The sequence below is a fragment of the Medicago truncatula genome, chromosome 7, assembly GCF_003473485.1.
Source record: "Medicago truncatula cultivar Jemalong A17 chromosome 7, MtrunA17r5.0-ANR, whole genome shotgun sequence".
NCBI classification, from domain to species: domain Eukaryota; kingdom Viridiplantae; phylum Streptophyta; class Magnoliopsida; order Fabales; family Fabaceae; genus Medicago; species Medicago truncatula.
This window is the reverse complement of record NC_053048.1, coordinates 53,691,184-53,704,813: the sequence shown is the minus strand read 5'-3', so window position 1 is coordinate 53,704,813 and position 13,630 is coordinate 53,691,184. Positions and strand designations below refer to the sequence as shown.

At 32.9% G+C, this 13,630-nt stretch overlaps 2 protein-coding genes across 2 annotated transcripts; one reads left to right on the top strand and one right to left on the bottom strand.

Moving 5' to 3' along the window:
- Positions 1–1,412: 1,412 nt before the first annotated feature.
- Positions 1,413–3,008, top strand: LOC11434626 (ammonium transporter 1 member 4). The gene has a single exon (XM_003626225.3). The coding sequence runs from the start codon at positions 1,421–1,423 to the stop codon at positions 2,888–2,890; it is 1,470 nt and encodes a 489-aa protein (XP_003626273.1). The 5' UTR covers positions 1,413–1,420; the 3' UTR covers positions 2,891–3,008.
- A 169-nt stretch (positions 3,009–3,177) lies between these two features.
- On the bottom strand, positions 3,178–10,227 carry LOC11434177 (sucrose nonfermenting 4-like protein). The gene is made up of 13 exons (XM_003626224.4): positions 9,726–10,227; positions 9,527–9,614; positions 8,570–8,752; positions 6,646–6,753; positions 6,475–6,534; positions 6,294–6,383; positions 5,598–5,732; positions 5,018–5,156; positions 4,771–4,944; positions 4,184–4,247; positions 4,003–4,072; positions 3,772–3,889; positions 3,178–3,673 (listed from the first exon to the last, which is right to left on the bottom strand). Exons 1-13 carry the CDS (start codon positions 9,860–9,862, stop codon positions 3,582–3,584), a joined length of 1,458 nt encoding a protein of 485 aa, XP_003626272.1. The 5' UTR covers positions 9,863–10,227; the 3' UTR covers positions 3,178–3,581.
- Positions 10,228–13,630: the final 3,403 nt, after the last annotated feature.

Sequence of the window (13,630 nt, the reverse complement as noted above, 5' to 3'; positions counted from 1 at the left end):
CGAGTAATACTTAAATTTCAAGAGATATGCACAATATTTAAAAAATTGAAAATTGTTTGTTATGAGATAAAGATAAAGCACGCAAAAAAAAAAAGATTTTGTTGTAGAAAGAGAGTTGTAACTAACAATTGTTTGTTACACATTAAATTTATTGGAAAAATAAAGTGTGTGCAAAAAAATAGAAAATTATTAGTGGCTTAAAATGAGGGTATAATAGGAAAAAAATTGTGCAAAAATACCCTTTGCTATTTTTGTGTTAAAAATTCTAAAACGACACTTAAAAAGGAACGGAGGGAGTATCATTGAGTTTAAAGAATGTTGTTTTATCCAAAAACATTGTTCATATATTTTGTGATGGTCGGGATTTGAACCTTACATATATTATATTATCCATACTAACTACGAGGACATTGTTCATATATATCCTAGAGAGGAGATGTGCATTATTTGTATTCAAAATTGAGGTCATTTTTGAAAAGAAAAATCCAGCCCAAAATAGTTGAAGGGGGTAGTTTTTTTTATATATAGTATAGATATAAAGAAAACAACTCGTTCACCTCTTTTAGGCTGGATTTTTCTCTTTACAAAAATACCCTTAATTTTTAGTACATATAAATAAGAATAAATTTAAATATTAAAATAAAAGTGTAACAAACACGAATGTTCAGTTGTTTCCTTTAACATTTAAAAAATGTAACAAACTAGGTGAATGTATCTATACTTACTTTTTCATTATCTCAATTATATCATTAAACAACATTAAAAATAGAATTGAGATTATATTTTTTGTTATATTGTTGATTTCATTGAAATATATATTCATAGTTAGTTTAATTTATTATAGTTTGAAAACAAAAAAATATTTATATTTTTACTTTTAATCAAAATTAAAATTTCATAAAAAAACGCCGTTCATAATTAGTTTTTTAAAGTCAAAGAGTAGTAATTTCTGGAGGGAAATACAAAGAGTACCAGTACTTAGTGGAGTATTTTTCTTTATCTTATGAAAAAATAGCGTTTAGTCGTTTGTGTTTCCTACTTAATTATAGTGAAGTAATTAGATCTTAAGTCTGTTTTTTTTCTCTTTTTCGATGAAATCTGAAGTCTGTTTTTGTTTTTTTTAGTAAATCATAACTAAATACTTCAAATAGGAACATTTATTTAAAATAAAAAGATTGAGTAAAATATTCACAAATAAAAAAGATAAACTAAATTTGAAAAATCATATTGCTATGCATGCTGGTTGTTATGCACATCACCATAATTAACGTTAGATTTTTGTTGAAAACACCCTTATTTATACCACAACACACACCACCTCAATAATGATTCCAATTTCACTCTCTTTCTCTACCTCAAGAAGAGGTTGGAGAAAAGAGTATAACCCTTCTTCCTGCGATTACCATCACTGTTGTCCACCATGGCTACTTTCACCTGTTCCGCCTCCGACCTCCACGCTCTCCTCGGCGGAAGCGCAAACTCCACAGCCGCTGCCGAATACATCTGTGGCGGCTTCAATGCCGTCGCAAACAAATTCATCGACACTTCCTATGCTGTCGACAACACTTACCTTCTATTCTCAGCTTACCTTGTTTTTGCCATGCAACTAGGTTTTGCTATGCTTTGTGCCGGTTCTGTTCGTGCCAAAAACACTATGAACATTATGTTAACCAATGTTCTTGATGCCGCAATAGGTGGTATTTTTTTCTATGTTTTTGGTTTTGCCCTAGCTTTTGGAACACCTTCAAACGGTTTCATAGGAAAACATTTTTTTGGTCTTACTGATTTCCCTTCACAATCTTTTGATTACGGTTTTTTCCTCTTTCAATGGGCTTTTGCCATTGCTGCAGCAGGGATCACAAGTGGATCAATTGCTGAGAGAACACAGTTCGTTTCTTATTTGATTTATTCGTCGTTTTTAACCGGTTTAGTTTATCCAATTGTTGCTCATTGGTTTTGGTCTGCTGATGGTTGGGGTAGTCCGGTTCGGTCTGAAAATCTTTTGTTTGGTTCTGGTGTTATTGATTTTGCTGGTTGTGGTGTTGTTCATTTAGTTGGTGCAGTTGCTGGTTTTTGGGGTGCTTTTATTGAAGGACCGAGAATTGGTAGATTTGATCATGAGGGTAAAAGTTCTCCAATTAGAGGACATAGTGGTACTTTAGTTGTTATGGGAACTTTTTTACTTTGGTTTGGTTGGTATGGTTTTAACCCTGGTTCTTTTCTTAATATTGTGAAAGCTTATGGTGAAAGTGGTCATTACTATGGTCAATGGAGTGCTATTGGGAGGACAGCTGTCACAACTACATTGGCTGGATGTACTGCAGCTCTCACTACTTTGTTTGGTAAACGTATGCAAACAGGTCATTGGAGTGTTAGTGATGTGTGCAATGGTTTGCTTGGTGGTTTTGCTGCTATAACTGCAGGGTGTTCTGTTGTGGATCCATGGGCTGCTATTATTTGTGGTTTTGTTGCTGCTTGGGTGTTGATTGGATGCAATTTGTTAGCTGAGAAATTTCACTATGATGATCCTCTTGAAGCTGCACAACTTCATGGTGGTTGTGGTACTTGGGGGATTATTTTCACTGCTTTGTTTGCTAAGAAACAGTATGTGAATGAGGTTTATTCTGGTTCACCTGATAGAACTTATGGTTTGTTGTTGGGAGGTGGTGGAAGATTATTGGCTGCACATGTTGTTCAGATTTTGGCTATTGTTGCTTGGGTGAGTATTACTATGGGAACAATGTTTTTTCTTCTTCATAAATTGAATTTGCTTAGGTCTTCACCCGAGGAAGAGATGGAAGGTCTGGATTTAACTAGCCATGGTGGATTGGCTTATGAGTATCACCAAGAGGCTGAAGAACATGCCAAAAGACGTGCATTTGAAGTATGAAGGAAACCATAGAAGATTCTAGATTTACACATTAGTTATAGTAGCCAGAAGTTATGAATATTCCTTAATTATTTTCATGTTTCTTTATTATTGAATAAATTTTCACATTAAGTATGGTAGCCATAAGTTGTGTTTATTCCTTCTTAATTATTTTCATGTTTCTATATTACGGTTTTGAATAAAAAGATAGTAGTATTAAACACTTTCAATTTTTCATTCAATACAATGATTTCTAGTTAATATATATCATTACTCTTGCTCATAATGCAAGGGACAACTCGACGAACTCAAGCCATGAAACTTTAGCTGCTAAGAAAAATGTAAGATCATAATTATCTGAAGAAAAAAAATAAACCTTAAATTACAACCAGCCAACGATATGGCTAAATATTTAATCTTTCCCTAGTCCTTATTTTATTAAAAAAATATGAAGTTTCTCCTTGAATTCTGTTAGCACTGGACACGGATATTGCAGATGTGCCGGCACAATGGAGAAAAATGATCCTCAATTTACAGAATTTTCTCTCCAATTTCTATCCTAAAAATGCATGTGGGCAAACAGCAAAAGATGTCCCCCCGAACAAAGATGATAATAAGAAAACATGTGCGAGCAGAAAAGTTCCATTCCGATGCTACTAACACTGCTATTCCCTTCATAATTCATATAAATAAGACTGTCAATATACCCCAACTAGCCCAATAAGAATCTGAAAACATCACTTAATGAAATAATCCCTTCCACACGCTTGCTACCAGCTTCCACAATCACGAGTCTCCTAACCCCTGCAAGGTGCAGAAAACCGATGAATAAAGGAACTACCTTTTCCATTTTAAGAAAGTGGAGGGAGCTTATGCTTATTTATCAGTAAACAAAGTAATACCAGGTTTAGCCAACCGCTCCATCACTTTGTGCAATGAATCAGACCTCAAACACATATGACATCTGTGCCCATTGTTAAGACCATAAGGAGAATTTGCATCTTGTCCCAAAATTAATGCCTACAACCATGTAGTGCAAATATTTAGATTCACTTATTTTTTGCTAACAAACAACAAAACCAAACAAATGTATTGCCATTATTATAACTCAAAAGTCATCACATAGTAGGTACCTGATGAATATTAGTTTCATCCAGGGATATCCGAGCATATGCTTTATCTTTAGCCAATGCAGTAATATCACTGCAAAGAAAATAATAGGCACACATCATATTCATATATGCTCAGGGATCTTTCAAATAAATATCATAATCACACACAAAAAGGACAAATGGGGGAGGAAAAAAATACTACCTTCTTGAATATATGTCAAGCAATGAATCATTTTCATCCACAATTGGTATTGAGCTAACTTTAGCTGCAAATAGAAAGACATATTCACATAGGATATCAAAAGCTAGACCAAAAAACAGGTTAAAGGTACCGTGATTTTAACAAAACTGTCGTTACTACAACAAACTAAATCAAGAGAGAAAACTATTCATCGAATATTGTCCCTCCTGACACCAATAAAAATAACAACCACAAATATATGTATTTGTGAAATGAACATTTTAATTTTAAAAATTCTAATTTCAACATGGAGTACATTTTCGCTGTTTAAACTTACAGTTAAATGAACATTCTTAGGCTTGAGTTGCAACAGAATCATTTGTCCTATAAACTGAATGTTTCTATTGGTTCCATACAGAAATGCATGGTGCACTATTTATACACAGTAACCTCCCCTTAATTAATGGATAACTTTTTTTAAAATTTACAAGAAGTTTTCAAAAGAATCCCCTTGGACACCTTCAGGAAAATATCATGGGGAAAAAGGACATAAATCAGGAACAAACCAAGAAAAAAATAGACAAACTTTAAAACATAAGAATGATCACCTTGAACAAACATCGACAGGGCATCACCAAGAGAAGCATTTGGCCTTAGCCTTATCAGTGGCTGTCCATTTGGATCCCCAACGTTAGGCACCCATGTACCCAAAGGTATCGAAGCAATCGGAAGTTGAAGAATGGGCAAAGAACCAGCAGAGTGCTCAAAATGCCTGCATATACCTGAAAATTTATTCCAGACATCAGTTCAGACTTCCAAACCATTTATCTATTGACAACAGACCTAGAAGCTTACATTTTAAAATTCCTGATAGGGAAGCAAGATGCAGCAGTTGGGGAAATGAACCATCCTCTAAAGAAATGATAGGAACAGTTGACACCTTGTTTTGCAAAACCTTCAAAGCCACGTCTTTTAGGCATTCCTTGGGCCCAGCCTGAAGATCAAAGACAAACAAAAAGTATCATAAAAGGTTCAAGAGTTTACCTCCGGTCCTTTTTGATAGAAGGGAAATCAAACATCATCAGAATTAAGTACACATTTAAAAATGCATTTGGTTCAACATGTAATGTTAAACCATCATTCATGTGATGCAAAAAAAGCTATCAAAATTTATATGATACAAAATGATAAATAGTGTAGAGGAAAAAAGAATGATGAATAATTGAGAAGGAATGAAGCAGAAATATGACATAACTGATGGGACAAAACCACATGGAATGCTGCTTGTAAAAAAACTATAAACAAATACAGAAGGACATTGGTAGCTGACAAACCTGAAGTCTAAAACATGAAAAGTAGAGAACTTACAAACTATGAAACTGAGAGAACAACTTAGATACATGAAAAAGTTATCGCAGTCATCAGGAGCACTTACATGAACAAAACAATGAGGATTTGATCCCTCATTATTATCAAGTGCCCTGCGTTGCTTTGATTTTCCCTCTTTCCAGGCTGCTATAGTATGAGTCTCAAGTTGTTCTTCAGTCAAATGTGATCCATGAGTCCCTAACTGAAATTACACATGTTACAATTAATTAAATTTACAAACAAACAAACAAAAAACATCATGCATTCAACTAGAAGAGTAGGCATTGAATCATAGATACTAAAGGGTATCAATGAACAATCATGATGGCAGTTATGTTCAGGAGAATATAGACCAACCAACCACACATATCTACAATGTAAGAACTCGAAGACATTTAGCCCAAACACGAGCATAAAAAAGATTAAACAATGCACATATGTTAAAGGCTTTCACCCAAAAATGATATTTACAATATTATTGTATGAGCTGAAATAATCTTCATACCAGCTCCACATATGATCTATATTATTAGCCCAATATAAGAACAACATGATTCTCTTTAAAATTTTAATGTCATGAATAGCATGATTCTCTTTGAAATTTTAATGTCATTTCTTACTCCTTAAGTTTTTATTTTTTTACCATTTTGTAACCAGCTGTTAAATAGCTTAAAACGTCACCCCGATAAAAAATAGTTTGTAGGGTGACTTTTACTATAAACTGGCACAGAAGGGTTGCTTAATAGTTTTATTACCAACAAACCTCTTTCAATATGAGAATGAAGTCCATTGCACTAAGCACTCCAACAAATTGACTCTTGCAAAAATCCCATAGCGGTGCCATAGATACATCCTGAAAGAAAACAATATTAAATACATATACGGGCATGGCTGTCTGCCCTGATGGAAATAGAAAGAATATATTTTAAAAAGGGGGAAAATACCTGCTCATAAAGAACATGGAATGCTTGCTTAACTGGTAAATTTACATCCAAGGCAATGACCTGCAATTATTATAATTATATAACAGACGATAAATAAGCCAACATGAAATAAGTCTTAAATTATTATTGAATGATGCAGTGACAAAATTGATAATGAAAAATCATTCAAACCTTCCCAGATTCAGGAAGCAAATCATATGCAGTATGTTCAGACAAGAATTTAGATATACGGCGGCGAGAGACCTCCAGATCAGATGGCGACATCCTTGGATTAGCTTCCTGGAAAAGTTCTCAATAGTTTAAGACTACAAGGAATCAAGGATTATCACATGAAATCTGACACCATTTGAAATGAGATGAGGATATAGAAGAAAAAGTAAGAAGTCTAAATTTTTATACAAAAATAAATTAGATTCAACAATTCCCAACTTCAAATCATTTTTCATATATTCTAAATATTTATCACTAGAGGGAAGAAAGAAAACATTGTAAGGGAACCTGTTAGGATCCTTTCTTTGTGTAAGAATTCCCAAAAACTGACAGAATTGAGTAAACAAGAGAATGATTCTAACTAGAATAAAGATTGTTCAATAAAATTGACAAAAGATTAATTCTATGAATATCTTTCTGTTACTATCAACTGAATGGGATGATAAGAATGAAGAAGAAGATAACTTTTGTGTTAAAGGATAGAAAAGAGAGAAACTGAATTGCAATTTTATGAATTCCTTTTGAATATTCTGGTTCCTGAGAAACACGGAGAGAGATACAGTATTTATATGGTGTTTAACCTGCAGCCTGCTGGGATTAATCCTACACCCAGCTCTAACAAATTTGCTCTGCAAGATTGAAGTTATAACTGTCTTATAACAGCCAAACTGACATGGCTCACCTTTCACAGCCCTGAGATGCTGAGATGGGATTCTAACTAACTGATAGAAAAAACAGTAAATAGTAAAATATAATACAACCTTCTATCATTTTGAAGCAGCTGACACATGAGATAAAACTCATATATTCACACAACCTTGCACACAAGGCTACCCAAAAGAGCACTCTCCTTTCACACTAGATAATTCTCTGGTCACAACTTAATTATTCAAAGCTATCCTTCCCATCTACCAATTGAGGGTTATTTTACTTTCTAAGAATGACCAAAATAAAAAATCATAACAATTGCTTAACAAACTTATCAACTTACTAACTAACTAACTTATACTAACTCTTGACTAATCTAATTATCCTATTTTCTATATTCTAACAGAGCCTCAGCATCAATTCATTTGTACACAACATCTCAAGTTTAAGTTTTGTAAACAGAGAAAACAGGGTGTTGGGAGAACATTATCATCCAAAACGGGTGTATTGCCTTGACTCAAATTTGACGAGCCCAAAATGACTTTCAGAGACTAAGGGTCATTGACCCAAAGTATATGCATTGTGATTATTTCTTCTAAGAAAATTATGAATCTAAATTACAACTAAATTTGACTTTGGTATTTACTAATATAAGATTTGCAGTCATACATGTTGTTTGGTGAATGCATTTGCAATTCCTACAAAGTTTCAGGATGAAAAAGGCTTCATTTTTTGAGGGGTGTTAGGTGGATCCTCAGCAGTTTACAACTTTAAAATGTTACATTGTCCTCTCCCTTCCATCAGACTAAAAATTTCACTATAACTTCCCTAAAGGTCAATGCAAACTTTAAAAGCAGGCTTCAAGACATCAATGCGTATAAATAGGACCACAATAGCATGCAAGATTCTTGAATAAATGCAGCCCTGTTTTGAGGACAATGATGACATAGCATTATAATGCAAAAGGAGAACCCCCCAGCCTAAAAGCCAGACTGTTTAGAGAGGAAAGCTAACACATTAAGTGGGAGTTCAGTTTGTTCCACAAAGCCAATGTGGAACTTGTGATACTGAGCCAATCATGTTGTGTTGGAATGAACAGTCTATCCATGGGGGAGAACAACAAACCAGGCATCATTACTTGTTCCACAATATACCTGGTATGTAGTGGTGAGAGGCGAGAGCACTAAAGTATATGGAACAACAATGAGGCTGAAGAGAGAAGGAAGAAGAGACTTACTGCATGCCCAAAGACATCATTATCAACCTCCATGTGGGACCTACTGGATGTTTCAGCACTTAAGATGACAGGTAAAATATCTGGTTCTCTTACTAAGTAAATAGTATTTACTACGCCATAGTTCCCGTTTACAAATGGCTGTTGCTCATCATACCGCCATTGACCATCCACATTAAATTTGAACTGCACATAATTGGGAAACAATATTGTCATTGTCAGTATGGCTTCCCTAAATATCAGATATTATGCCAGCAGGTGGATTATATTATACATAAATAAAAGCACGAGAAATTAAAATACTACAAAAGTAAAAATCGATATTATGCAATAAGGAGATCAGTTCCCAAAAAATGATAAGGCACGACCAAACAAATGATAAATGAGTATATAACACTACAAAATAGAACTTATCAAAAGTATCACATAGCATATTCATTCGTATGTTTGAATCATTTTAGAATAACTCTTCCTCGTCTTTTTTTTTTTTTCTCTCTTCATTCTTCCACCTAAGGAATGGTTCTATCCATCTATCTTACCCCATCCCTTTGACATGGCCTTAACTCAACAGTAACTATCACCTAGAAATTACTAAACTTTTTTTATATTATTAAGATATGAAGGGAATGGACAACCAATACAAGGTTTTACAAAAATCAATACAAGAAAATTGCTCATCCATATAAGGCTGGATTATATGAGTCGTATATTGTTTTGAGGGATGAACAAAAGCAAGTATGGAAATTATCATCAAATATAGCATCAGTGTAAAACCCTAACCATCAACTATGTAACATTTATTTCTGAAAATTCTAAATTACTAAATCTTATCGAGCGCTAATCAGCCACAAACAACACAAGTAAAAGACCGTAGAAAGAAAGAAAAAACTAATCATAGTAACCAGTAAGATTATTTCATGGAATGTTGGCGAAATTCATAAAAGGCGCAGCACAAACAACCTGATGATATCCCGGCATCAAGCTGCAAATAACCTGAAACACAGAAGGACATCCTTCCATCGGAGACATGGGTATATGCTCTGACCATCTGTTCACATACACACAAAAATTAACATTAGTAAATCAAATTTAAATTTTTCATCAATAAACAAAAACAAAGCCATGAATGAATCGTATTAAGTAAGAAAGCAAGTAGAACCTGGTGAAAGAGCCAATGAGATAAACTCTTGTTCCTCCATAAGGCCAAACAAAACGCTTCGGAATTAAAATGGGTCCTGAAGAAGAAGAAGATAAAGAAGAAGAACCTCCAACACTGTCTGTTAACGAAGGATACATTTTTTCAATTCAGAAAGCACGAATCTCACAACAATTAAGTTATCACAAAGGAGAGGACACAATCCCCTCCTTTTCACATACAGTGCTCCTTCAGTACTCTGTGATCGATGGAATTGAGAACCTAAAAATGAAGGAATGATTTTAAGGGCGAAATCGATGGAATTGGAAAATTGGGGAATTAGGTCAAATGAAGTGAAAAAGATGATTGAGGGAAAGAGTGAGATATTTGAAGAGTGAGCATTTATTGATTAATAAAATAATAAATATAAAATATATTATTTTGAAATAAATAAAATAAAAATGGCAGGTAGCAGAAAGCACTGAATCTGATACAGAACAGAACGCCGTGAAGAGGAGAGAGAGAATAAAGGGAGAAGACAAGAAACTAAGGGCAAGGATGTAATTCTACTTATACCCTCATCATTATATATATCTTATACAATTCAATAAAATACAAATCCAAAAAAGCATAATGCAAATATTAAATATATAACATGCATCGTATCATTCCTAAAAAAAAAAAAAACATGTATCGTTTCATTCTATTTTTTGTAGATTTTTTGTCCGTTAACCATCTAATTTTTCAGAGAACACTCTTATTATCTATCTCATAGTAGTCAATAGCGGCCAATAGCATTACTACGCTAATCATCGTAGTGGCGCAGAACTAAATAGTGGTTGCTTCAACTGCTATAATGACGTAGTGGAGCGAAGCGAAGGGGATAGTGGCCACTTCAGCCGTTATTTGATTTTAATAGAAAATTTTCAAATTGATCTTATTTTTAAAACCTTTGGAGATTTTGTATACCCTAACATTTTCCAAATCTTTCTTTTTCTCTCACACGATTTCTTCCTTTGTTCAGCTTCATTTTGTTCTCTTCATTTCTTTTTCTTTTCTTCTGTTATTTCTTTATTTGTTCCTTGTCTTTTTTTTATGTTGTTCTTCCTCTGTTGTATGGTTTCTCTATTCCTTTTTTTCTTCCTCTGTTTTCTTTCGTTATATGGTTTCTCTTATTTTATGATTTTTTTTTATTTGTTCCTCTATCTTTTGTCTATGAAATTTTCATGAGATTTAAGTGTTATATTTAATTTCCTCTATCTTTTGCCTTTTTGTCTTTGTTTATGGTTTACGGTATTATTCATGTAATTTGTCCAAAAAAATGATCAAATATCAATGATTATTATTTGTGATACCGCTATACGCTATCCCACTATTCCATTTTTAGGATTGGCCACTACGCACCGCTATTCAAGATTGATTTCTATGATATAATCCAAAATTTAACCGCGACATAAATAAAGGTTTGTTGAAAATCGTTCCACCTAAAAATAAAGTTTTCGTGAAGAAGGATTTCACTAGCCACTAAATATTTTGATTTGAAATTTTCGATTTGACTACATTTATTTTAGTCAAAGATCTTCCGTGTTTTAGATTTGTGAAAACACTTGCGCTTGAAATATTAATTTCTTTAAATTACGAGTTTGATGGACATGCACGTCAATGTAAATATTTTTACACTAAACATTTGATGACAGATTACCGTACTTCTATGTCACACAAACTAGGGTAATGTGATAAAATAGTAGATTTTTTATCGTATGTGACAATGCATATCATTTAAATCCATAAATTAAGGTCGTGTGCAAGCCAAAAGCATGTCCCAATATTTTATTTCTTTTTTGTTCCAAAGTGTAATAACCAAAATCATGTCGCAATATTTTATTTCTTTTTTGTTCTAAACCAAGTCGCAATATTATAGCACGAAAAAAAAAAGTCGATTTTAGGGGTGCTATATTTCAATTAAGATGCTCATGACACCTATCTTAAATCTTACATTCTCTCGACTTTGTAAATGTCTTGTCAATATTTAGGAGAATTGGTCATTTCAAAGATCATCTATAGTCGATTTTGACAAACACATGCAAATAATTTTTTTATGGTTGTGTGAGTTCAAAGACATTGGATCACGATTTATTGTCGATTATATCTAAAAAAAATTAGTATAGTTGTTACGATTTCGATTTGGTTTTGTTAACGCTTTAATGTTTTATGAAAGTAAGTTAGTTCAATATACATCCTCAACGCGTTGTTAACTATCTTATGGATGAAGAATGTGTCAACCTATGATCATTTTTTTTTGGGTCTTGTTATAAAATTATAATTGAAAAAAATAATTAATATTGCACTAAAATGTGAAATGAGTCCATTATTTTAGGATTTTTTTTTTTTTTTTTTTTTTTTGTAAATAACTCACTAATTTTAGGAGAGTGGAGTAGAATTTAATAGGCATAACTATCACAATACAAATGAAAATGTTATCATATTCATTAATTGATGATAAAAACATATCATTAGATAATGAGTCTTGTTAGTGAATGCTCACAGGACACTCTTTAAGAATTACAGTGTTTCGAGTGCACTCGTTAACATTTCTCTTAGACAATAAATATACAGTACACAAAGACATCATACTAATTAAACTTAATAAATCAACTCATTTATGCAAGCAAAATCATGTCGCAATATTTCATTTCTTTGTTTTTATAAAGATGACGTAATGTTATCGCAGAGGAATAGATAAATACGGAATGTTCTTGCAAGCTTGGCTCAGTTGGTATGGACAATGTATAATATATGCAAGGTTTGAGATTCAAACCTCGACTACAAAAAAATAAAAAGATAAGTACGGAATTGTTGATTAAATAAGTATGGAGTTTTACTCAAAAATAAATATCTCTCACTTTTCTTTTTTTTTTTTTACTTTGTGATACTAAAATATTTTTAGGTGAAAGATTAGTTCGTTTGGTAATATAAAGAATTAGGAAGAAATATGACTGTTATGAAATTGAAATTAAACAGGTCGAAATTCATATCAAAAGTTTATCTAGTTTGGTTGAACCAATGATTACTAGTGTTTGAATCATTTGGTAAATAATTATTTTCAGTATTTGTGTAATTCATATGAAGTGGATAATTTCTCATTAAACATGAGAGTTGAATGAACCTGTCTAGAAAATAATCTTTGTTGCGTTGAATGTGGGTTTGAGGTAGATCACCATGATGTTTATTAAAAAAAAATTCCCAAAATTGAAGAGATGTGAATGGTCTTCCACAGGGAAGAGAGAGAAAGTAAAGGAAACTTTAGAGAAAGTAAATGAATCAGATGTGTGTGATGTACTCCCTCCGTTTTAAAATATAAGCAAATTTTACTTTTTAGATTCATTCAATTAATGATGTATGTGTTCCATATTATGAATTACATACATCATTAATTGAATGAACCTAAAAAGTAAAATTTGCTTATATTTTAAAACGGAGAGAGTATAGTATTATTGTGCTTACATGTTAATCCAATGACTTTAATTTTTGGTCCATTATGGACCAATACTTTCATTGGTTCAGGCTAAATGCCACCCTGAATCAATGTACTCCATTTTACACGCTCACAATCAATGCGTTAATTATGTTGCTGATGAAAAAAACTTCCTAATGCGCTGTTCTATTGCCCAAAAGTACTTTTTCCATAGTTTTTGGCAACCATATATTTGATGTCTTCACGTTAATAAATTAAATTAAAGATGTGGGCGTGGGTTGAAGTATTAGGTAGCTATGGAATCTAGGTTACAACAATGTTAGTTCCTAATTTAATCGGGGACCATGCTAAACCAAATAAGCACAAGAATCTCTAGTTTTGTTTATGTGATGTTGCCAACGAAAGGGAAATACAAACTAAAAGACATTATGGGATCCTATCGTGGGAGCCACAA

Excerpts from the sequence above, each read along its gene's own strand:
- LOC11434626 (XM_003626225.3), top strand. The coding sequence starts at position 1,421 with ATGGCTACTTTCACCTGTTCCGCCTCCGACCTCCACGCTCTCCTCGGC.
- LOC11434177 (XM_003626224.4), bottom strand. The coding sequence starts at position 9,862 with ATGTATCCTTCGTTAACAGACAGTGTTGGAGGTTCTTCTTCTTTATCT. Across the intron at positions 5,733-6,293 it reads TCATTCTCATATTGAAAGAG|TTAGGGACTCATGGATCACA; the intron begins GTTTGTTGGTAA and ends GTGTAATTTCAG. Across the intron at positions 5,157-5,597 it reads ATCCTCATTGTTTTGTTCAT|GCTGGGCCCAAGGAATGCCT; the intron begins GTAAGTGCTCCT and ends TTTGATCTTCAG.